Source organism: Phyllobates terribilis, unplaced genomic scaffold (assembly GCF_046119375.1).
Source record: "Phyllobates terribilis strain yellow unplaced genomic scaffold, ASM4611937v1 Scaffold_1__5_contigs__length_1240528914, whole genome shotgun sequence".
Lineage (NCBI taxonomy): Eukaryota > Metazoa > Chordata > Amphibia > Anura > Dendrobatidae > Phyllobates > Phyllobates terribilis.
The window spans coordinates 256,536,581-256,563,348 of NW_027362761.1; the positions used below are offsets into that span (position 1 = coordinate 256,536,581).

General features: G+C 41.2%; 1 protein-coding gene across 14 annotated transcripts in view; it reads right to left on the bottom strand.

The window, feature by feature from the left end:
* The window catches only part of LOC141256953 (cytosolic phospholipase A2 gamma-like), a 207,619-nt gene that overhangs the window by 45,773 nt on the left and 135,078 nt on the right, over window positions 1-26,768 (bottom strand). For all 14 annotated transcript variants that reach the window (XM_073671208.1, XM_073671211.1, XM_073671210.1 and 11 more), the window contains 3 exons: window positions 6,807-6,915; window positions 4,195-4,335; window positions 875-928 (listed from right to left, as the gene is read on the bottom strand). In XM_073671208.1, coding sequence (XP_073527309.1) covers window positions 875-928; window positions 4,195-4,335; window positions 6,807-6,915 — 304 coding nt within the window. The remainder of the gene's footprint in view (window positions 1-874; window positions 929-4,194; window positions 4,336-6,806; window positions 6,916-26,768) is intronic.

Here is a 26,768-nt window from a genome sequence, read left to right on the forward strand (position 1 = left end):
CCTATAGGATTTCAACTTTCATGTAGAACATAGAGCAGGGAAGCTACATGGTAATGCTGATGCCCTCTCGAGAATCCCCTATCTAGTGGTAGAAGGTGCCAAGCACGACCGCTTTAGGCAGAGGGGGGAGGTATGTAAGATGGCTAATGGTCGTGTAGTCGATGGGAGGTATGTATCACAGATGGCTGGTCTCTGTGATGGAACCCGGGGGAATTTTCTCTAGTGCACGAACACAGTAAGAGGATTAATTGGTGCTTCTGGGAGCCAGGGTACAGGTTGCTGAGGCCTGAGTGAGCAGAGACTTGCTAAGGACGTTTACTTTGTTTGCCTCATCTCAAGGCCTTCTGCTGTTCTGTTTTGCTTCGGGGTTTATGAAAGAATAAACCCACATGAACTTTTAAAGGAACATGCCTCCTGTTTTCCTCCCTGCACCCCAGTGAGTAAAAGCCCTACAGCACACATTTGGTATCACCATAATCGTACTGACCTGGAGAATCATGTCGTCAGGTCACTTTTATTACACAATTAGTGCCGTAAAACCAAAACTCCAAACAGAATTGTTTTTTTCCTTCCACTATTTCACCACTTGGATTTTTTTTCACATTTTTCAGTCAATGAGTAATGTGAAGTCAATAAGTCAATCAAAATTACAACTTGTCCCACAAAGAGAAAAAAAAATAAGCCCAGATATGGCTATGCCAATGGACATTGGTTGCATCCTTAAGTTGATTATGGAAGTCAAAGTCCCTAACTACCACGTACCCTTTAGCCAAGTGTACTACACACCTCAAACCACCACAGTTATTTGTACTTGATAGATGTCAGTTATCAAATATTCCACATATAACACTTTATTCACTGTGATAAAACTTGCCTTTGATGAGATTTTTAATAATAGTATTGCTTGCAGGCGCACTACCCCACAGTCCTAGAGATATAAGGAAAATGACTTCCGTTATATAAGAATAATAAGCAAAGTTATTCCAAATCATCTAATTTCTCTGTGCTAGAAATACAAATGCAGGGTTAAAAAAGTGGACATTTAATTCTCATCTGCCTTCCAAATGTGCCACCAATTTCTCAACAATTGGTGTTTTAAACTGAAGTGCACAATATTTTAGCTTTTAAAGGGAAGGGATTACCACCACTACTATGGAGGCTAAAGCTGAACTTATGTGGCCTTGGCCTTTCACTTTCTCTTAGTATTCTAATGATGAAGCTAGCTGCAATAAGGATCCACCAAAGGCAGTCTTCATCATGTGATGCCACACGTTGTGTTGACTGCTGCTACTAGGCTATGATACTTGAGAGCAGGATACTGTCTAAGGATAATGATCAAGCCAGCTAATACTAAGGGATATAGAGTAGGCCAGTAGACAATCCACATCAGGCAAAGGAGACTTCTCCGAAAAAACAGATACTTACAGTGGTGTGAAAAGTTGTTTGACCTCTTCCTGATTTCTTATTCTTTTGCATGTTTGTCACACTTAAATGTTTCAGATAACAAAACAAATTTAAATATTAGACAAAGATAATACAAGTAAACACCATTTTTAAATTAAGATCTTTACTATTAAGAGAAAAATAAATCTAAACCTACAGAGCCCTGTGTGAAAAAGTGATTGTGCCCCCCCCCTTAAAACATAAATTAACTGTGGTTGATCACATCTTGGGGAAGAAGAGTCTAAATTCCCTAGCCTGATTACTGCCACACCTGTTCTCAATCAAGAAATCACTTAAATAGGACCTTCCCGACAAAGTGAAGTAGACCAAAACATCGCCAAAAAGACATCATGCTGCAATCTAAAGAAATTCAGTAACAAATGAGAAACAAAGTAATTGAGATCTATCAGTCTGGAAAAGGTTATAAAGCAATTTCTAAAGATTTGGGACTCCATCAAACCACAGTGAGAGCCATTATCCACAAATGGCGAAAACATGGAACAGTGGTGAACCTCCCCAGGAGTTGCCGGCCAACCAAAATTACCCCAAGAATGCAGCGATGACTCATCCAAGAGGTCATAAAACACCCCACAACAACATCCAAAGAACTGCAGGCCTCTCTTACCTCAGTTAAGGTCAATGTTCATGACTCCACCATAAGAAAGAGACTGGGAAAAAATGGCATGCATGACAGAGTTCCAAGACGAAAACCATTGCTGAGCAAAAAGAACATAAAGGCTTGTTTCAGTTTGACAAGAAGACATCTTGATGATTGCCACGACTTTTGGAAGACTTCTCTGTGGACTGACGAGGCAAAAGTTGAACTTTTTTGAAGGTGTATTTCCCCTTACATCTGGCATAGAAGTAACACAGCATTTCAGAAAAGGAACATCATACCAACAGTAAAATATGGTGGTGGTAGTGATGGTCTGGGGTTGTTTTGCTGCTGCAGGACCTGGAAGACTTGTTGTGGCAAATGGAACCATGAATTCTGCTGTCTACCAAAAAATCCTGAAGGAGAATGTCTGGCCATCTGTTCATGACCTCAAGCTGAAGCACACTTGGGTTATGCAGCAGGACAATGATCCAAAACACACCAGCAAGTCCACCTCTGAATGGCTTAACAAAAACAAAATTAAGACTTTGGAGTGGCCTAGTCAAAGTCCTGACCTTATTCCAATTGAGGTGGCATGACCCTAAAAAGGTGGTTCATGCTCGGGAACCCTCCAATATGGCTGAATTAAAATTATTTTGCAAAGATGAGTGGGCCAAAATTCCTCCAGAGCATTGTAAATGACTCATTACCAGTTATTGCAAACGCTTGATTGCAGTTCTTGCTGCTAAGGGTGGCACAACCACTTATTGGGTTTAAGGGTCAATCAGTTTTTCACACAGGGTCCTGTAGGTTTGGATTTATTTTTCCCTTAATAATAAAGACCTTCATTTAAAAACTTCATTTTGTGTTTACTTGTTATCTTTGTCTAATATTTAAATTTGTTTTGTGATCTGAAACATTTAAGTGTGACAAACATGCAAAAGAATAAAAAATCAGGAAGGGGGCAAACACTTTTTCACACCACTATATATTTAATTGTATCACTGACTCTACAATAGATTTTTATTGCTCCATGCATACCAGATACTGATAAGCTAATAGTATATGTAACCTCTCAGAACTCGGATGCTGACATGTCTTATCCCCCAAGATTCTGAAGCAGATTTTTAATTTTTTGCAGCACAGCGAATGTGGCACCAAGTAATAATAAAATAAAAAAGTCTATCATCGTATGTTGCTATTCCCTAAGTACTACACGTGAACTCAATATCTTGAGTCCTCCTCACCCCAACTACTACTTATACAACTGGATGGCACAACATTTAATGTAGAATGGAGTTAGGAAAGATCCAATAATGTGGCTGTGTGCGCCTAACAAAGAAACAAATCAAATTAGATCTGACCAACTTATGCTCATCTGGTCATGGCAATACATTATGAGCTGCTTGTGACAGATGCAAAGAAGAGTCACACTATAAAATGGCGACTGGGAGCATTAATGGCTCAGCATGCCCTAACTGGTTAAACAAAGCAACGCTATCACTTCAATTTGATTAAAAAACAATCTGTAAGTATATAACACCAGAGGTACTGATATACTATTTGATATGTATCATACTGGAATCTTATGAGCTAGAGGGGCCTTTTGCCCTCCCAATCAGGACACGGATGCTACTGCACCCGTGCACCCATTGTAGCTATGGGACTGGCAGAGATTCACAACCACTTTCTGTGATTTGTTTGGTGGGTGTTTACACACAGTTTTTGTATTCTGCTAGTAATTATCAAGACATCCATATTTGAGCTTGGTAAATGAAAGGGGCCTTTGCTAGAAATCTCGTGTGAACACCGTAATAAGTCACAATGTTTTTGCGAAACTCGGAAGTTTTGCAAAAAATATTGCTACTTTTGGTGGTGTCTATGTGCCAGTCCTGGCCAGCTATGCCAATATGGACATGGCGTAACATGGACGGGGCATGGTCATGTCTACCTAATTCATCATAAGTTACTCCACTAAAGAGGAGTAACTTACTACCCAATTGTACGCCGGGCACCGGAAGGGTAAAAGATTAGTCGGGTCAGTGTACTCCAGCGAGCTCTTCATTAAGACTGGCATGTGCTTCACCAGTCTTATTGAAACAACCTCCAATCTCTTCATGGTTGTTTGGCTTGTTTTTTTTCTCTTTTTAGCTTACCTTGGAGATAACAGAGGTCTCTCTCAGGATGGTGTTTTACCAAATTCCCTTCTCTGAATTGACTGCCCAAGAGCTCAGTATTGACAAATGTTTTGTACGCCGGAAATCCAACCTGGTGAGGCGTGAACTCAAACCAGGCCCCTGTGATAAAATTTACAATTAATACACTAGTGACTAAAATCACTGTCTTTGGGCATGCATGAACTGCACAACACCGTGCCATCATATAACAGATTCTACAAAACACATATGGAAATCTGATATATTTTTGTGTTAACATTTTAAGAGGAAAGAACATTTTTGCCAGTACAGATGGACCAAACTTTCTACCAAAATCTGTGGTGATGTAAAATCAGTGATATTCAGAGCGGTAAGGAATTAGTTTTTGTATCTGCTGAGATTTCAGGTATGTGTACCAACATTTGTTTATTAATAGGAGCTTTTTGGAAATAGGATCCCAATGATTAGACAAAATCGACACATTATATTCATTGACTTCTTCTGGTTATAATTCCATTGTGCTTGTTCAAGCTGTTATGTACATGGACATCAGCTCAATAAGCAGGAAAAATCTACTAGGAAAAGGATAACACCAAAGAAGTACAAATAAAGAGAAATAATTCTATTTAATATCTGTCAAATACATAAAAGCAAAGGGAGAGGCTACAAGAGCACGATGATTAGTACCAGAAACATACAGAGGCAGGCATGTCATGTGGCACAAAAATGTACACAAAGAGGGGGAGAATAAATAGTACAGTCCTGGTTAAAAGTTTTGATACTGACATATTCTTGCCTAATCAGTGTTTGGAGTTTAACACAATTTCTGTGTTTTTGTTTGTCTTCCCACCTTGAGGATTGACAACAGGTTCTCAATGGGATATGAGATCTGGGGAGTTTCTTGGCCATGGACACAAAATTTTACACGGCTTTGTTCACTAAGCCACTTAGTTATCACTTTTGCCTTGTGACATGGTCCTCCGTCATTCATTACCAAATTGCTCCTGGAAGGGAAGTTGGTCTTTGAGGATGTTTAGTTAACAGGCCAGCCTCCAAAAACATTCATCTCACAGTGCGTGCAAATGCGACAACTGCCTGCTACCATTCTGGAGAAAACTATTCCATGGTAATGAACTGATCCTCTAGCTGAATCCCCTTTAGGAGACTGCCCTAGTATTTGCTGGACTTTGTTGGTGACATGGAGCCTTCTTCACTGAAACTGAACCTCTCCCTTTGAAGATCTTGATGATTTGAAAAAGGTTTGATTTGGGGGCAAGCTTACAAGCAGCAATGTCCTTGCCTGTAAAGCAATAAGACTACTCTTGTTTCTTGGGTAGGCAACTATGGTTAATAAGAAAACAATAATATCAAGTACCCCTTTAAAACAACCAGTCTGCTCTTATAATTCAATCAGCATAACAGTGATATCAGATGTCTTGTCCTCATTGATAATGGCTCTTGAGCTAATGAGAAGATCACTGAAATTATTTTAAAAGGTCATTTTGTGGCTGTCCTTTAAAAAACAAACACAAAACCAAAAGAGTGGATATGGGGTTTGGGGATCAAGTTCCATTTTCATAGCAAGGTATGACTTTTCAATTCATCTGATCGCTCTGCATAACATGCCAGAGATAATGCATATTGCCACTATGAAAACTGAAACAACAAACTTTGTGAAAACCCCAAAATGGTGTCAGTCTCAAAACTTTTAACCAGTCCACAACTAATGTGTAAAATGCTCATATGAATCAAGTGGTGTGCGCACTATAATAGCATATAACAAAGCAGTACTGAAAAAGACAAATTGTGAAATATCTACTGGAAATGTTGCATATTATAAAACATCACAAAATAAAGGTAAAATTTATCAGTAATGTAAATAAACCGATTATGCAAACAACAAGCAGTGTCAAAAATTATTCCAAAAGGCATTATAAAAGTAAACACAGTTAATGCTTTGCAAAATCAGATGTATCCATTCCCAGTCAAATAATACTATCTTATAACAAAATGAAACAGAAGTACTGCACAAACTGGCCAAGGGACCACTGACATGAGTTTTGCTCATAACAGTCAAGGTGTTAACAAGTGAAACACGTGTCAAGATTCTCTGGTCAGTCTGTGTGGCAGTTCTATTTCAATAGGTAATAAAAATAAAATTATGTTTTTCCTATATTGGTACTTCTTTGGCATTCTCCTTTTCTGATGCAAATTCATTTGGGTACGCTGTCTCAGTCAAAAGTTTGACACCTGTTCAGGCAATGCTTTTCCTTGCAATTTGAATATGAACATGGGAGATTCAGATTAAAGGCAGCAAAACTACAAAGGAGCACATATAGAAACAAGGCTCAAAGAAACACTCGTGAAACAATCCAGAATATGTTTTAAAACCTTAGATTTTTCAAAGTACCTCCCTTTTACTGATAACTGGTAACTGCTCTACACGCCCTTGTCATCCTCTCAAACTGCTTCATCAAGTTGTCTTGTGGAATGGCTTTCCAAAAGTCGTATAGAAGCACCTAGAGGTGCTGAGCAAATGTTGGGTGCTTTGCCTTCAAGGGCATTCGTTTTGTTTTTCCTTTTTTTTTACCCAACAATGCAGTGGACCTTACCTGCATTCTTTGTATTTAGGGAGTCCTCTTCTATAGCAGAGTAAACTGGATAAGGGTTTTCTCCACTCTCACAACATGTCTGGTGATTTGACAATGTTTTTTCATTAATCTACATTAATACAATAATACAAAATAGTAGGTCATTAGTACATAAGCGTCAATCTTTCAAATTTCACTTGTCACGATTCTGTTATCGGGTATCCCGGGACCAGGTGCTCCTTCCCTGTCCCTAATGCCAGGGGGCGCCCTAGCTATCCCTGTTCCCAATATCAATTCTGAAGGTGAAGATGCCAGGACCACGTACCTTGATGAGTTCCTGAATCCGCCTCCAGTCTGTTCCCTCCCCCCACCCAGGGAAGAGGGGGGTAGTGGAGTATGGCCATACACCAACCAGACTAACAAGGTAATACAAACAGTGATAAAGGAAAATAATGATCATACAAATATGCACACACACGAGGACTGGAGGATGAGGGAAAAACCAAAAGTAGGAGAAGGAGAGGGTTTGCACAGAACCAAAACCATGCAACAGTCTCAGATAAATCCACCAAACGCTTTCTCAAACAACAAATCTCGACCAACTTCTGAAACAATGCAACAATGAAGCTGGCTCTGGCAATGACTGCTAGCCAGAGTCCAGTATATATAGGAGCGAGGAGTGGCTAACAGTAAACAGCTGAGAGCTTTAATGCAGGTTAGCTTCCAGGAGCTCACAACTGAAGATTAACCCCTGCACTGCTAGAAGAAACCTGCACCATTTAATATGAAGTAGAAGTACTTCTAGTCTATGCAGGAGTAGGAGAAATAAGACGGCGTGGTCTTCTGGCTCCTCTATGTCACGGTAAACCTGTGACATCACCTATTTAATGTGCACAGGGGTATCCGTTCCTCCCTATTGTATTAAATGTACATGACTGAGTGTGCAGGTTTAAGCTAAAGCCTGTAAGACTAACAGCAATTGTGTGCATGTGGCTAGCTTTTGGACCTAGCCTCAAAAGGAAGTTTTATAGCACGTAACTTGTTTCCGGCATAAAAAAATATTGCAGCAGCCAGGTGATACGTTTTTAAAATGCAATTATAAATTACAATTCTCTTGGCTATTTTAAAGAAAAAATGTTCATTATTAGTTATGAGTGAGCACTAAAATGCTCAGGTACTTGTTGCTCGGGTCGAGCAAATTGAATGCTCGAGTGCTCGGTCCAAATTGATAGGAACAGTGCTCAAATGACATGGGAACAGCATGAGGAAGACCCCTGGAAGCATCTCTGACTCCCAGGTCGCTGCTGTCAACAATGTTGTCAGAGTATTACGCCACATTTACGGACTCACAATAAAACATACAAAAACGAAACCAAAATGGATTTTCCAGGGAAAAATGTTAAGGAGCATCCTTTCCAGGGTAATGACTTGTATATAAGGAAAAATAAATAACAAAAAACAAAAATACTCCTCCCCACCTTGGGCTACGTTCACACATAGTGTTTTTGATACATTTTTGCACTTTTGCATTGCTTTCAACGGTGAAAAATACATTCACTGCTAAATGTCATTTTACCATTTTACTACCTTATCTGGCCATGTGGTGTGTGAGACATCAGACACATCCTGTTTCATTTATGAAGGAGGGACTCTGAAAGTCACAAAGACTATTTTTATAGGACCATCAGGTGGCCCTTACTATTCTTAAAGGGCCAGCAGTCGGTTATGCTTTGTTGTTCCCATTATTAAAGAGTGGGTCTCCTATACTGTTATTGCGTATGCAGTGACTGAAAGAGCTTCCAAAAATTTGGACGCACCCCAATATCCCTTTGAAGAGACATAGAGGGCCTCAGTAAACAAAATGTTCCCATTAAAAAAGAGTGGGACGCCTATAGTGGTAATGCCCATGCAGTGAGTCCAACGGCTGCCAAAATTTGGGAAAAACCCCAATAAAAATTTAAAGACACATAGAGGTGAACCACAGTAACAACATGTTCCCATTAGAAAGGAGCAGGTCTGCTATATAGTTATAGGGTATGCAGCGAGTACAGCAGCTGCTAAAATTTAGGAAAAACCTCAATACCAATTTAAAGCCACATAGAAGTGAGCCTCAGTAACGACATGCTCCATTAGAAAGGAGAGAGTCTCCTATACTGTTTTTGCGAATGCAGTGACTGCAAAAGCTGCCAGAAATTTGGAGGCACTCCAATACCCCTTGCAAGAGACGTAGAGGTCAGAGAGCCTCCTAAAAACAATGTTCCCATTATTAAGAACTGGCTCTCCCAAAATGTTTGCCTATGCAGTGAATGCAACGGATGCCAAAAATTTGGAGGAACTCCAATGCCCCTTGCAAGAGATGTAGATATGGTGGTGATATGATGGTGGAGGATGAGGAGAAGGAGGAGGACAAGAGCAAATAGACAAAATTAGGAAGCGTATACCCATTTCTGGGGGTGAAGACAGAGGTGCATGGGAATAGAGTTAGACCTCCCAAAAAAAGACGCTGTATTTGAGTTTATGTTACGCTGCTATCATTCGGTGGTGTTGAGAAGTCTGGCCCAATCTAGCCCTTGTTAATTTTTATAAGGGCTCACACTCATATGCGAGAAAAGCGGACAAGAGCAATCCGATAAAAAAATCGGATTGCACTCGGATCAATATTAATCTATGAGGTACATCTCATATGCAATTTTTTTTCTCAGCTGAAATCGGACTCAGAAAAAAAATCGCAGCATGCTGTGTATTGCTGTGTATATCAGATGAGACTCGCAAATGCAAGTCAATGGCTGCAAAAAAAAAAACGGACGGCATACAGAACATGCGAGTGCCTTCCAATTTTCATGCACCCTTCTCTTTAAAAAGCCGCCAATTCATCAGCCCCGTACAATTACAATACATCGGTACCCGACAATTTAGAATAAAAAGAATAAAGCAACACACATAGAATAGATAGATAGAAAGATGTCAGTCACATACATAATTAGTACAGTGACCCTGCTGGTTACTGTACTTGTCATTTATTGTTAAAATAAAGAATTTATAAAAAAAAAAAAAAATTGGCATGGGGTCCCCCGTAATACTTAGCCTTTACTGGCTATTAAAATAGGGGACCACAAAAAAAAATATGACATGGGGTCTCCCTATTTTAACAGCTAGCAAAGGCTATGCAGACAGCTGGGGGCTGATATTAATAGCCTAGGAAGGAGCCATGAATATTGGCCCCCTCCAGGCTAGAAACAGGAGCCCTCAGCCGCCCCAGAAATGGCGCATCCCCTGGCACCTAGCCTCGCACTGCCCACTGCCCTGTAGGGTTGGGGTTGATGTCAGCTTATAATGCCAGCTGACCTCAAGCCCAGGTTAGTAATGGAGAGGCGTCTATAAGACGCCATCATTACTAACCCCATAGTGGAAGTGATATGTAATAAAGACAACCACACTGTGAAGAAAATAATTTGTTTGAAATAAAGACAGACACACTTTAATAATCTAAATTAAACTCTACTTACTGTCACGCCCATTCCACCTGAAGCCAATGTCACCTGCAATAAAAGTAAAATAAAAAAGCAACCTCATCCTTACCTTTCCGATGTGAGGAACATCCATGTGTCCCACGACGGCTCCAGCTCTGCTGCATCTAGATGGCAGGCTGGATCGTAGCTGGATGCGACCATCCAGCCTGCCATCCCGCAGAGACACTGGCGCATTATGTGGATGCGCCATTTCTGGGGCAGCTGAGGGCTCCTGTTTCTAGCCTAGGAGGGGGCCATTATTCATGGCCCCTTCCTAGGCTATTAACCCCTTAACAACATCTGACGTACTAATACGCGTCTGTGCCCTGGGACTTAAGAGCCAGACCCGTATTAGTAGGTCATGGCGATCGCGCGCGCACACAGGCTGTGCGGGCGCGATCGCCGCCGGGTGTCAGCTGATTGTCACAGCTGACACCCGATACTATGTGCAGGGAGCGGTCCTGCACCGCTCCCAGCACATTAACCCCCGCGATGCTGCGATCGAAGTCGATCGAAGTCGATCGCAGCATTGCGGGGGCAAGGGGAGGTGATCGCAGATACTCACCTCCTCTTCCGGCTTCCAGCGCTGTCTGCAAAGGCTTCCCGGGTGTTGCCATGATGACCCGATGCCGTCATGACAACATCCGGGTCACCAGACAGCAGGAAGATTGTTTGGACATGCGCAGTGCATCTCCAAACAATCTTCTCCCTGTCCGGCGCTGACAGCCTGCATGGCACAGGGATGGTGCTGCATTCCTGTGCCATGCAGGCGACCAGAGAAAAAAAAGTGAAAGTCCGAGAGTGGGACAAAGTAATAAACTATATAAGCTTCCAGAAAGTGAAAAAAAAAATACAAAAAATAATCCACCAAAAATAAAAATATAATGTACCCATCAATAAATATTATTCTAAAAAAAAACCCCAAAAAACAATAAAAGTACACATATTTGGTATCGCCGCGTCCAGAACAACCTGACCTATAAAACTGTCCCACTAGTTAACCCCTTCAGTGAACACGGTAAAAAAAAAAAAAAAAAAACGAAGCAAAAAACAATGCTTTATCACCATACCGCCAAACAAAAAATGGAATAACACGCGATCAAAACGACAAATATAAATAAAAATGGTACCGCTGAAAACGTCATCTCGTCCCGCAAAAAACAAGCTGCCATACAGCTCCATCATCCGAAAAATAAAAAAGTTATAGCTCTCAGAATAAAGCGATTTTTCTATAAAATTGCTTTTATTATGTAAAAGTGCAAAACATAGAAAAACGATATAAATGTGGTACTGCTGTAAACGTACTGACCCAAAAAATAAAGCTACCTTATCAATTTTACCACACGCGGAAAAAACAATTCCTGAATTGTTGGTTTTTGTTTATTCTGCCTCCCAAAAATCAGAATAGAAAGCGATCAAAAAATGTCACGTGCCTGAAAATGGCACCAATAACAACGTCAAGTCATCCCGCAAAAAACGAGCCGTCACATGACTGTCTGCCAAAATCTGGAAAAATTATAGCTCTCAAAATATGGCGATGAAAAACTAGATTTTACAAAAAATGCGTCTTTTAGTGTGTGACAGCTGTCAGTCATAAAAACCCCATATGATTCTGGTATTGCTGTAATCACACCGACCCAAAGAATAAAGTCGTCTAATCACTTATACCGCACAAGGAACGGCGTCAAAAATAAACTCTTGGGTTAGGATTGGGCTAGGGTTAAGGCTGGGTTTGGGGCTAGGGTTGTGCTAGGGCTAGGGTTGTGCTAGGGTTAGGGTTGTGCTAGGGTTAGGGTTGTGCTAGGGTTAGGGTTGTGCTAGGGTTAGGGCTGGGGTTGGGGTTAGGGTTGTGATGGGGTTGGGATTTTTTTCAAAAGTAAGAAAAAGAGATGACGATATGGCGGCTAGTGTTGAGCGCAAGTGCTCGCTACTTGAGTTTGCATCGGGTGCTCTGGTATGCATTGAGTATCGTGGGTATTTGAGTGGCATGCTCGAGTCTCTGCCCCATATGCTTCGCGGCCAAAAAAACTTTACAGGGATTGCCTGCCATGCACGAGCGATCCCCGCATGTTTTTTTTTGGGTGTCTAATAACCGTGAAACATGCGGAGCAGGGACTCGAGCATGTCACTCGAGCACACGCTGTACATGGTGCATACCTGAGTACCCAATGCAAACTCAAGTAGCGAGCACTTGCGCTCAAGACTAATGACAACTTATTCAATATGATGACCTAATGTAAGCAAATTCTGTGTCGTACCTCTGGGTTCAAAATGTTCACTATACACCTTAATAAAATCCTTGGGGGGTATAGTTTCCAAAATGGGGTCACTTGTGGGGGAGCTCCACTGTTTAGGCACATCACGGGCTCTCCAAACGCGACATGGTGTCCGCTAACAAATTGAATGGAAAATCGTCTCAAATTGTTAGCGGACGCCATGTTGCATTTGGAGAGCCCCTGCGTGCCCAAACATTGGAGCTCCCCCACAAGTGACCCCATTTTGGAAACTAGACCCCCCAAGGCACCTATCTAGATGCATAGTGAGCACTTGGAACCCCCAGGTGCTTCACAAATTGATTCATAAATATGAAAAAGTGAAAAAAAAAACACTTTTTCATTTTAATGAATCAATTTGTGAAGCACCTGGGGGTTCCAAATGCTCACTATGCATCTAAATAGGTGCCTTGGGGGGTCTAGTTTCCAAAATGGGGTCACTTGTGGGGGAGCTCCAATATTTGGGCACACAGGGGCTCTCCAAACACAACAAGTCGTCCTCTAATTATTCAAGCAATTTTACAATCAAAAAGTCAAATGGCGCTCCTTCCCTTCCGAGCCCTGCCGTGTGCCCAAACAGTGTTTTTTCCCCAAATATTGGGTATCTGCGTGCCCAGGGGAAATTGCACAACAAATTTTGGGGTCCATTTTTTCTTGTTACCCCTGTGAAAATAAAAAAAATTGGGTATAAAGTAACATTTTGTGAAAAAAGTTAAATGTTCATTTTTTTCTTCCACATTCAAAAAATTCCTGTGAAGCACCTGAAGGGTTAATAAAGTTCTTGAATGTGGTTTTGAGCACCTTGAGGGGTGCAGTTTTTAGAATGGTGTCACTTTTGGGTATTTTCTGTCATAAAGACCTCTCAAAGTGACTTCAAATGTGATGTGGTCCCTAAAAAAATGGTTTTGTAAATTTTGTTGGAAAAATGAGAAATCGCTTGTCAACTTTTAACCCTTATAGCTCCCTAACAAAAAAAATTTTGGTTCCAAAATTGTGCTGATGTAAAGTAGACATGTGGGAAATGTTATTTATTAACTCTTTTGTGTGACATATCTCTCTGATTAAGGGCATAAAAATTCAAATTTTTAAAATTGCAAAATTTTTAAAATTTTCGCCAAATTTCTGTTTTTTTCACAAATAAATGCAAGTGATATCGAAGAAATTTTACCACAATCATGAAGTACAATATGTCACAAAAAAACAACCTCAGAATCAGGGGGATCCGTTGAAGCGTTCCAGAGTAATTACCTCATAAAGTGACAGTGGTCAGAATTGTAAAAATTGGCCTGGTCATTAACGTGCAAACCACCCTCGTGGCTTAAGGGGTTAATATCAGCCCCCAGCTGTCTGCATAGCCTTTGCTAGCTGTTAAAATAGGTGGACCCCATGTCATTTTTTGGGGGGTCCCCCATTTTAATAGCCAGTAAAGGCGAAGTATTCAGCTGGAGGCTGATAATAGTAGCCTGGGAAGCTCCATGAGTATTACCCCCTTCCCAGGCTTCAAACATCTGCGCCAGCTGTCGGCTTAACTTCTGCTAGACTATAAAATTACGGGGAACCCCAAGCCAATTTTTTTTATAATAAATATTTTGTTGAAAGAAAAAACTGAATAAATTATATATCACTCACATATTTATATATATGGATATATAAATAAGATTTTGTGTATGTATCTAACAATCTGTATATATATATATATATATATATATATATATATATATATATATATATAAATATAAATATTTATCTATCTAGCTACAGTACAGACCAAAAGTTTGGACACACCTTCTCATTTAAAGATTTTCTGTCTTTTCATGACTACGAAAATTGCACATTCATACTGAAGGCATCAAAACTATGAATTAACACATGTGGAATTATATACTTAACAAAAAAGTGTGAAACAACTGAAAATATGTCTTATATTCTAGGTTCTTCAAAGTAGCCACCTTTTGCTTTGATGACTGCTTTGCACACTCTTGGCATTCTCTTGATGAGCTTCAAGAGGTAGTCACCGGAAATGGTCTTCCAACAATCTTGAAGGAGTTCCCAGAGATGCTTAGCACTTGTTGGCCCTTTTGCCTTCACTCTGCGGTCCAGCTCACCCCAAACCATCTCGATTGGGTTCAGGTCTGGTGACTGTGGAGGCCAGGTCATCTGGCCATCACTCTCCTTCTTGGTCAAATAGCCCTTACACAGCCTGGAGGTGTGTTTGGGGTCATTGTCCTGTTGAAAAATAAATGATGGTCCAACTAAACGCAAACCAGATGGAATAGCATGCCGCTGCAAGATGCTGTGGTAGCCATGCTGGTTTAGTATGCCTTCAATTTTGAATAAATCCCCAACAGTGTCACCAGCAAAGCACCCCCACACCATCACACCTCCTCCTCCATGCTTCACGGTGGGAATCAGGCATGTAGAGTCCATCCGTTCACCTTTTCTGCGTCGTACAAAGACACGGTGGTTGGAACCAAAGATCTCAAATTTGGACTCATCAGACCAAAGCACAGATTTCCACTGGTCTAATGTCCATTCCTTGTGTTCTTTAGCCCAAACAAGTCTCTTCTGCTTGTTGCCTGTCCTTAGCAGTGGTTTCCTAGCAGCTATTTTACCATGAAGGCCTGCTGCACAACGTCTCCTCTTAACAGTTGTTGAAGAAATGTGTCTGCTGCTAGAACTCTGTGTGGCATTGACCTGGTCTCTAATCTGAGCTGCTGTTAACCTGCGATTTCTGAGGCTGGTGACTCGGATAAACTTATCCTCAGAAGCAGAGGTGACTCTTGGTCTTCCTTTCCTGGGGCGGTCCTCATGTGAACCAGTTTCTTTGTAGCGCTTGATGGTTTTTGCAACTGCACTTGGGGACACTTTCAAAGTTTGCCCAATTTTTCGGACTGACTGACCTTCATTTCTTAAAGTAATGATGGCCACTCATTTTTCTTTACTTAGAATTTGTATTATGGCAAGAAAAAAGCAGCTAACAGTCTATTCAGTAGGACTATTAGCTGTGTATCCACCAGACTTCTGCACAACACAACTGATGGTCCCAACCCCATTTATAAGGCAAAAAATCCCACTTATTAAACCTGACAGGGCACACCTGTGAAGTGAAAACTATTTCCGGTGACTACCTCTTGAAGCTCATCAAGAGAATGCCAAGAGTGTGCAAAGCAGTCATCAAAGCAAAAGGTGGCTACTTTGAAGAACCTAGAATATAAGACATATTTTCAGTTGTTTCACACTTTTTTGTTAAGTATATAATTCCACATGTGTTAATTCATAGTTTTCATGTCTTCATGTGAATGTACAATTTTCATAGTCATGAAAATACAGAAAAATCTTTAAATGAGAAGGTGTGTCTAAACTTTTGGTCTGTACTGTATATATATATATATATATATATATATATATATATATATATATATACATACATACACACACATTTATATATGTGTAGTGAAGAATATTGCCATAGAAAACTGTGTAAAAGCCCGAGACTGGTCCCCTATGTAAAAGCCCATGTTAAAATTGCATTGCATACGGATTGCATACGGATGCTAGGTGAGAAAATTGCATAGCACAAGCATGACACTCGCATGACACTCGTCCGTTTTTTCGGTCCAGAATACGGAACTTTTTTTTGTCACATATGGGAATAAGCCTAAAGAGTCAGCCTGTCAGCATTTTCAGTTGACAGGCGGATGCGCCTATCGGTTCTAATTCCACCAGCGGCACTAAAAACCCGCTCTGACAAAACGCCAGCGGAAGGGAAGTCCAGGACCTCCAAGGCGTAGAGAGCCAGTTCATGCCATGTGTCCAGCTTGGATAACCAATAATTATAAGGCACAGAGGAATCATGGAGGATGTTGGTACGGTTGGCAAGGTACTTCCTCAACATCTCCTGAAACTTTTCCCTCCTTGTGAGAGTACCCCACGCCTCAGGGCCTGTGCGATGGGAGGGTCTGAGAAAACTGTCCCAGAACTTAGACAGTGTTCCCTTGCCTCTGCTGGATTGAATTTGTGTCTCACTCGCCTGTACTCCTTGGTTGTCCAACGAACTGTGACATCAGATGCCAGCGTTTTCAGTTGGGAATTTTTTTAAATAATTCCGCAACAAGAGCATTCAGGTACAGCCCCAGTTTATTAGGTCTGTTCGCCGGGGAATAAGAGACAGAAAGTTATCCTTGTAGAGTGGGTTTAGAAGTGTCACCAACCAGTAATGACTGTCACCCAAAATTTGGACAACACGAGGGTCACGGGAAAGGCAGCGTAACAAACTCAGTCATGTGTGCCAGACAGCTAGCAGGCAAGACTTCCGTGTCCTCACCAAGAAGACTACTGACCATGCTCTCCTCCTCATCCTCCTCCTCACTGTCCTCAGGCTGAACAGATGCTTTGACAATCAGGCAGGTAGTACCTTCTATAGCACAGGAAACTAGCTCCTGTTCTTCCTCCTCCTCTTCCTCATTGTCACCCAATGCACATTGGGATGAGAGGAGGCTGGGCTGTGTGGAATCACCCTGTGTGGTTCCTTGCTCCATCTCATCGTGCTCTGCCTGCAATGCATCTTCTTTGATTGTGAGCAGAGATCGTTTCAGAAGACAAAGAACCAGGATGGTGATGCTAATTATAGCATCATCGCCGTTCACCATCTTGGTGGAGTCCTCCAAGTTTTGGAGGATGGTACAGGATGTCAGACATCCATGTCTACTCCTGAGGTTTTATATGTGGAGTCTGACCTGAATACTGATGGCCTTGTTGATGCTGGTAGTCAACAACTGCCCTCTTCTGCTCACAAATCCTTCCCAACATCTGCAATGTAGAGTTCCAACACGTGGGGACATCACACACCAGTTGGTGAGCTGCAAGCTGCAAATGCTGCTGAAGCACGGCAAGGGCAGTGGAAGCTGTAGCTGACTTTTTAAAATGGGCACACATGCGGCGTACTTTGACAAGCAGATCCGGCAGGCTTTGAGAAACCGCTGAACCATGAGGTTAAGCACATGGGCCAGGCATGGTACGTGTGTGACCTCACCTGGCCTCAGAGCCGCCACTAGGTTCTGACCATTGTCACACACGACCATGCCTGGCTGTAGGGTCAGCGGTGTCAGCCACAGATCTGCCTGCTCTTTCAGAGCTGTCCACAACTCGACAGTAATTGCACTTTCCCACCGTTGCCTTCGTGTGACCGTGGCTGCTCAAATATTTGGGCATCGCTACAATCATTCTCCTCTTGACTCTTTTATAGCTGGCTGGGCGAGAGGCCCGAATCTACAAGTGGAAAAGTGAACAGCTCTTCTGAGTTTTCAAGTGTGGAATCAGTTGTCTCCGGGCACTTGGCATGGTGGGAGGAAGGAGGATCAGGGTGAGGAATATGCGGTCCAGACTCACGGCTACTGAGACTTGACCGTGTGGAAGACAGGGTGGTGGTGGTGGCAGTGGCAAAGTGACTGGAAGCAATATCTGCTATCCAGCCAACAACCTTTTGACACTGTTCAGTGTTCAATAATGGTGTTGTACGGTCCCCTAGTAATTGGGACAGGAAGGTCAAGCGACAAGATGTGGGTGTTTGTTGTGGCACAATTTCAGATTGCCCACGGCCTCGGTCTCTGCATGCACCATCACCATCACGTCCACTTCCCCGTCCCTTGCCACGCACCTTGCCCATTTTAAATGGAGGACAATATTTTCCACGTTCACTAGAAATGGCTGATTTTGGAACACAGTTATATGTGATACATCTGACAGAGAACCACGGTTTTAAATAGCAGGCCTGTAGTTTACTAATACTATTCTTCACAGCGACCTCGTGTGAATAGCTTCACCCACACACTGCAACAAAATGGAAATGGAGGCCAATATTTTCCACGTTCAGTGCAAATTTCTGGATTTTTATCGCTGTAATATGGAAAAGATCTGGCTGTATTCTGCAGTGCTAACAAGCAAATGGAGCAGAAAAATGGTGTACGCTGGATTGCTTTTTAAGCAAATAATCAAGATTAAGGTAAAAAAAAATTAGCCCTGGCCCCTGATACCTGGGGCTATGTCTACAAATATCTGTCACAGCAGGATTAGTCAGAAGTTGAACATGCAATGGACCCTCTTGTGCTGTATTATGCACTGCAGTCTGACACATACCCTGCCTGCCTAACTCCTGCTATCACCTTCACCAATGAAAATATGCAGCTGGATTAGTCCTCAGAAGGACTGTTTGTTCAGATGGATATAAAGATATGCTGTGGAATACCTATACTAACTATAAACAGGCAGATCTCTCCCTGACTCAGCAGCAGCTCTCCCTACTCTGCCTGTTTCTGGGGTAGACTGTGACGAGCATAGCGGCGCCAGGTCTTATATACACCTTATAACGCTGTGCAGGCAGTCAATCAGTGTAATGCCCACAAACAACATGGCAATGGGATTACAGTGCGTGGCAAGTAATCCCTGCATTTTCATTGGCTCTCTAAAGAGCGCCAAACATGCAGGGCGGGGACTCTAGCTCCTGCCAAAGTAACCCGGAAATACTCGCTGAGCGCGTCGAGCACCGCGAGTATTTCCGGGTTGCTTTGGCAAGTAGTGGCGAGCACGTTCGCTCATCACTATTCATGATTGTTGTCCTAACAGAAATGGAAAGCAGATTTGAACATACACTTATGGCTGGGATTTCAGATAAGTGTTTTTTTTTTCTTTGCAAGGGTCAAAACAACAATATCATCCTTTATTACTCCCTTACCACTTCGCCAGTGCCTCGCTACTGCTGCCCCTGGCCTTTATTCACATGGCAGACAGCGGCGGCGATTTCATGACTCCGTAACTGCTGCAGCAAATAGCTGGCCTCAGTGGCGATTCAGAGATAGACAGCACAAGATCGATATGCCCAGTGATTGGCTGCAGTGATCACATGCTGTAGTTGTGATGCCACCATGTCAACAAAATCTGGTCAGCAGTGAAGAGTGCTGGAATGATGGAGGTTAAGTGCGGCCAAGTTTGTTATTTTTGCACAGAGCAAATCTATGTTCTGAAAACATTTAAATGTCTAAAACCATTTAATATTGTTATGATGTTGTAAATGTTATTAGTGATCAGTGACAGACTGGGATACCAAGGGACCACCAGTAACATTGATTCTGGAAGCCCACTTTCCAGCTACATGCACATATTATTGATCAGGGATGAAGGATTTTATGTGGTTTTGCTGCTGCTCTTGTGTAATTTTAACCTATGCTTCCATAAAATATAGAAATGGGTAGTTTATTAAAGATACTGTCTGCTCCCTTTGGATGCATATAGTGCATCCAGAGTTCTGTGCCAAGCACTGTTGCTGTGGGTGGCCTGCTCCTTCACAGCAGCCCACCAAGGGATTTACATGTTCCCTGGAGGGCCAGTCCGATCCTGCTTGTAATGATTGTGTTGGCCTGTTAAAGAAGAACTGGGATACTAGTGGGGATTTGTGACTGTTCAGAAATTATTATACCATAAATGTATAGTTATTGATTCCCTTTAAAAGGGACTGTCACGAGATTTTTGATATGTAAATCAGAGACCAGCATGATGTAGGGGCTTAAACCTTGATTGCAGCAAAGTGTCACGTGCTGGGGTGCATGCTGTCATTTTGATACAATCACTGTTTTCTCTGCTGCAGATCTAGCAGTGCTCAGAAAGCTGAGCCCTGCATAACCCCGCCCACAACACTGATTGACAGAAAGGTGCTAGTGGGGGGTGGGGTAACACAGAGCAGATGACTAGGAGACACATGGCAGCTAGTCCTGTAGTGAAAATCTCCTGTTGATAAAATACTGATTTTATTGAAACAGCAACACACAGCCTAGTTAGTGATACATCACTGGAATCAGGCTTTCTGCCCCTACACCATTTAAACTTTTACCCAAAAATTCATTTTAACCTTTTTACTATAAATTTCTATCTACCCTAATGTGAAATATACACATTTTATGCATACAGTGAATGGGATAACACAGTAAAACACTAGAATATATTGAGAGAAAACAATGAACCGGCATTGCAGAGACAATAATGTAAGATAATGTGTCATACACCAAAAAAGTATAAGAATTCATGTTTCCAATTACCACAGAAAGTCTTCCAGGACCAGAAGCAGCAAAACAGCCCCAGACCATTACACTACCACCACCATATTTTACTGTTGGTATGATGTTCCTTTTCTGAAATGCTGTGTTACTTCTACGCCAGATGTAATGGGACATACACCTTCCAAAAGGTTCAACTTTTGTCTCGTCAGCCCACAGAGTATTCTCCCAAAAGTCTTGGGGGTTAGCAAGATGTTTTTTGGCAAAACTGAGACAAACCTTTAGATTCTTTTTGCTCAGCAGTGGTCTTCACCTTGGAACTCTGCCATGCATGCCATTTTTGCCCTGTCTTTGTCTTAAGGTGGAATCGTGAACACTGACCTTAACTGAGGCGAGTGAGGCCTGCAGTTGTTTGGATGTTGTTGTGGATTCTTTTTTGACCTCTTGGATGAGTCGTCGCTGAGCTCTTTGGGCAATTTTGGTTCACTGGCCACTCTTGGGAAGGTTCACCACTGTTCCAAGTTTTCGCAATTTGTGGATAATGGCTCTCACTGTGGTTCACTGGAGTCCCAAAGCTTAAGAAATGGCTTTATAATTTGTTTTGCAGCATGATGTCTAGCTTTGAGGATCTTTTGGTCTACTTCACTTTGTCAGGAATGTCCTATTTAAGTGATTTCTTGGTAGAGAACAGATGTGAGATCACATAGTCTTGATTCCATGTAAAAAGGGAATAATTATACCGGCTAACACAAAAAACCCTTTGTCTATTTATCTTAAAAGGTAATCTTTAATAGTCATACTTGACACATATAACATACAACAAGTGTCCATAAAGTGCCCATAAAAAGTGACCTAGTGCAGGTAGAACTGTTCATTTATCATGATTATTTTTATGATTATTTTTTCTTTTTTTTTTTTACACACCTTATTGCTGACGACAATAGTCTTCCACTACTGGATATATAATTTGTGACAGGTTGGGAGTTCATTTGTCATTTTCATCTGGATATCATCCTGAGTCTAATAGACAGACAGAAAGAAAGAACCAGGATGTTGAACAGTTTTTGCGTTGTTTTGTGGCTGACAATCAAGATGGGTGGTCTGAGTTTCTGCCACTTGCTGAATTTGCTCTTAACAACCATACATCCTCTTCTGCTGGGTGTTCTCCTTTTTTTTGTTGTACTGGGAGACATCCGTCGTCTGGGTCATTCTCCAAAGTGGTATCGGCTGTGCCGGAGGAGGAGAATTTTTCCGGTGATTTTTATGGGCACTTGTTGTATGTTATATGTGTCAAGTATGACTATTAAAGATTACCTTTTAAGATAAATAGACAAAGGGTTTTTTGTGTTAGCCCGTTGAGAACAGATGTGACAGTAATCAGACCTGTGTTTCGCTAGGGAAATTTAACTCAGCTTCTCCAAGATGTGATAAACCACAGTTAAATTTCTGTTTTAACCCCTTTACCCCCCAAGGTGGTTTGCACATTAATGACCAGGCCAATTTTTACAATTCTGACCACTGTCACTTTATGAGGCAAGAACTCCGGAACGCTTCAATGGATCCCCCTGATTCTGAGACTGTTTTTTTGTGACATATTGTACTTCACGATAGTGTTAAATTTTCTTCGATATCACTTGCATTTATTTGTGAAAAAATGGAAACTTGGCAAAAATTTTCAAACTTTGAATTTTCTTGCCCTTAAATCAGAGAGATATGTCACACAAAATAGTTAATAAATATCATTTCCCACATGTCTACTTTACATCAGCACAATTTTGGAACCCAGTTTTTTTTTCGTCAGGAAGTTATAAGGGTTAAAAGTTGACCAACGATTTCTGATTTTTCCAACAAAATTTACAAAAACATTTTTTTAGGGACCACATCACATTTGAAGTGACTTTGAGGGGCCTTTATGACAGAAAATACCCAAAAGTGACACCATTCTAAAAACTGCATCCCTCAAGGTGCTCAAAACCACATTCAAAAAGTGTACTAACCTTTCACATGCTTCACAGGAATTTTTGGAATGTGGAAAAAAACAAAAGAACATTAACTTTTTTCACAAAAATGTTACTTTAGACCCAAATTTTTTTTTATTTTCGCAAGGGTGACAGGAAAAAATGGACCCCAAAATTTGTTGTGCAATTTCTTCTGAGCACGTCAATACCCAATATGTGGGGGAAAAATACTGTTTGGGCGCACGGCAGGGTTCGGAAGGGAAGGAGCGCTATTTGACTTTTTGAATGTAAAATTTGCTTGAATAATTAGCAGACTCGATGTTGCGTTTGGAGAGCCCCTGATGTGCCTAAACAGTGGAAATCCCCCACAAGTGACACCATTTAGGAAACTTATCTAGATGTGTGGTGAGCACCCTGAACCCCCAGGAAGTTTATAACATGGAGCCGTGAAAATAAAAAAATGTAACTTTTTCCACAAAAATGAAGTCTTAGCCCCAAATTCTTTATTTCACAACGGTAAGAGGAGAAAATGGACCCCAAAAACTTTTGTGCAATTTCTCCTGAGTACGCCGATACCCCATATGCGGAGGAAATGCACTGTTTGGGCGCACGGCAAGGTTCAGAAGGGAAGGAGCACTGTGTGACTTCTTGAATGCAAAATTGGCTAGAATTGAGAGCAGACGCCATGTCGCGTTTGGAGAGCCCCTGATGTGCCTAAATAGTGGAAACCCCCCCACAAGTGACCCCATTTTGGAAACTAGACCCCTCAAGGATTTTATCAAGGGGTATAATGAACATTTTGAACCCAGAGGTACGACACAGAATTTGATAACATTAGGTCATCATATTGTCATTAGTCTTGAGCGCAAGTGCTAGCTACTTGAGTTTGTATTGTGTACTCAGGTATGCCGAATGTATCGCGCATGCGCGAGTCCCCGCCCGCATGTTTCATGGTTATTAGACACCCAAAAAAAAACATGCGGGGATCGCTCGTCGCTCGTGCACGGCAGGCAATCCATGCAACTTCTTTTGGCCACGAAGCATATGGGGCGCTCAACCCTAGTCGCCATATCGTCATAATTTTTTTTTTTCTTTACTTTTGAAAAAATCCCAACACCATCACTAACCCAACTCTAACCCTAACACAAATCTAACCCTAACACAACCCTAACCCAACCTCAACCCTAACCCAACCTCAACCCTAACCCAACCTCAACCCTAGCACAGCCCTCACCCTCACACAAACCTAACCCTCACACAACCCTAACCCTCACACAACCCTAACCCTCACACAACCCTAACCCTCACACAACCCTAACCCTCACACAACCCTAACCCTCACACAACCCTAGCCCTCACACAACCCTAACCCTAACACAACCCTAACCCTAACACAAACCTAACCCTAGAGTTTATTTTTTATGCCATTCCTCGTGAGGTATAAGTGATTAGACGACTTTATTCTTCGGGTCGGTGCGATTACAGCGATACCAGATTCATATCGGATTTTTATGACTCACAGCTGTCATACACTAAAAGATGCTTTTTTGTTGCAAAGACTAGTTTTTGCATCGCCATATTTTGAGAGCTATAATTTTTCCATATTTTGGCCGACAGTCATGTGACGGCTTGTTTTTTGCGGGACAAGTTGACTATTTTATTGGTACCATGTTTGGGCACATCACATTTTCTGATCGATTTCTATTACGATTTTTGGGAGGCAGAATAAACAAAAAACAACAATTCAGGAATGTTTTCTTTATTTTTTTTATGTCGTTCTGCGTGTGGTAATATTGATAAGGCAGCTTTATTCTTCGGGTCAGTACGTTTACAGCGGTACCACATTTATAGTTTTTTATGTTTTGGCGCTTTTACACAAACTATTTTATAGAAAATAATTTTTTTGTATCGCTTTATTCTGAGAGATATAACTTTTTGATTTTTCGGATGATGGAGTTGTATGGCAGCTTGTTTTTTGCAGGACAAGATGACGTTTTCAACTGTACCATTTTTATTTACATTGTCTTTTTGATCGCGTGTTATTCCATTTTTTGTTTGGCGGTATGATGATAAAGCATTGTTTTTTGCTTTGTTTTTTATTTATTTTTTCTACCATGTTGACGGGGTTAACTAGTGGGACAGTTTTATAGGTCAGGTTGTTCTGGATGTGGCAATACCAAATATGTGTACTTTTATTGATTTATTTATTTTTTTCATAATAAATATTATGGGTACAATATATTTTTATTTTTGGGGGATTATTTTTTTCATTTTTTTACAATATTTTTTTTCACTTTATGGCACTTTTTTTTTACTTTTAAACTTTGTCCCACTATGGTACTTTCACTTTTTGCAGCCTGATAGGCAGTATAGCATAAAGAGCAGCAGCTCCCTATGCTATGCAGCCTGTCAGCGCATCACACAGGGAGAAGTTACTTTGGTCATGCACTGCGCATGACCAAAGTAACTTCCTGCTGTCTGGTGACCCGGATGTTGTCATGACGACATTGGGTCATCATGACAACATCCTGGAGCCGCCGCAGACAGTGCGGGGCACCGGCAGAGGAGGTGAGTATTGGCGCTTACCTCCCCTTGCCCCCGCAATGCTGCTATCGACTTCGATCGCAGCATTTTGGGGGTTAATGTGCTAGCAGCGGTGCAGGACCGCTCCTGGCACATAGAACTGGGTGTCAGCTGTGACAATCAGCTGATACCCGGCGGCGATAGCCCCGCAATGTTTGTATGCGGGCGCGATCACCGCGCTCGTAATGGTACGTAGCTGGTCCATAAGGTCCAGGGCACTTCTACGTACTATTACTGACAAGGTCGTAGAGGGGTTAAGGGGGGGTGGTTGGAGGGAATCACTTTTTGACACAGGGCCCTGTAGCTTTGGATTTCTTTTTCCCTTAATAAAAACCTTCATTTAAATACTGCATAACGTGTTTACTGGTGTTATCGTTGTCTAATATTTTAATTTGTTTTGTGATCTGAAACATTTAAGTGTGACAAACATGCAAAAGAATAAGAAATCAAGAAGAGGGCAAACTTTTTCACACCACTGTATATAGAATATTCTGGATAGAATCAACATTTCGTATAAAGTTCTCTTTCCTAACCAGCTATTATCAAAGTTGAATAGGCATGTTAAATAGTCTTGAATAGTCTTATACAGTATATTCTGTGTAAGTTTTCCTTGATCATTGCAGGACCTGGGTTTGTGAAGCTCTATGCCCAAGAATGGAATGTTGTTTTTTTCCCCCATTTAAAGTTACATTTATTTCTTAATTCTTTTTCTTGTTTCTTATTAAAAACAAAACTTAGTATTTTCTCTGAGTTTGTTTTGTATAATGAGGTCTTAGTGAACGTTTGGTTTCTGAGACAACAGCTAGTGAATTTATTACGTCTGTTATAGAGATTAATATGTTGTCAGCATATAAATTAACTTTATGCTGTTTTATGCTACTAGATATACCTTTGATGTTATTATTTGATCTTATACGTTCACCGAAGGGCTCCAATATCATGGCAAATAGAATGGGTGAGAGAGAGCACCCCTGTCTCATGCCATTGGAGGTAGGGAAGTTTGATAATAAGTAGTTAGCTAGTACGTTAGCTGAGGGGACCGAGTATAAGGTCATGATGCTTTTTAATATTTGTCCAGTAAATCCAAATTTTTCTAAAGTTGACAGCATAAATCCCCAGTGTACCCTGTCAAATGCTTCTCTGCATTCACAGATAGGAGCAGAGAAGGCGTTCGGTGTTTTCCTATAAGGGAGACAAGGTTAATAATTTTTCTAGTGGAGTCAAAGGCTTGTCTTTCGCTGACAAAACTTGCTATTGTGGGAGTCAGTCTCTTTTTCCTAGACTTGTTCATTATGACATGATAAATGTGCTTGGCTGCAAAAGGGTATTTCTCAACCTCTTGTTTGTTTTCAATAGTTTTTATATGAATATTTGTGCATGTTTTTTTGTTATCAATAAAAGTATCTTTTCACTTTTTTTTTTATAGATTTTTGCATCTATTGTATTATTTTGGACATTTGGTGCCTGGTATACACTTCCTTGTTTTATTTAGTACATATACTTTTTTAGTGTATGGTACATACAGGTAATCTTACATTATTGTCTCTGCAGTGTTGATACTTTTTTTTCTCTCAATATATTAAAGTGTAGTATAAAATGTGTGTATTTCACATTA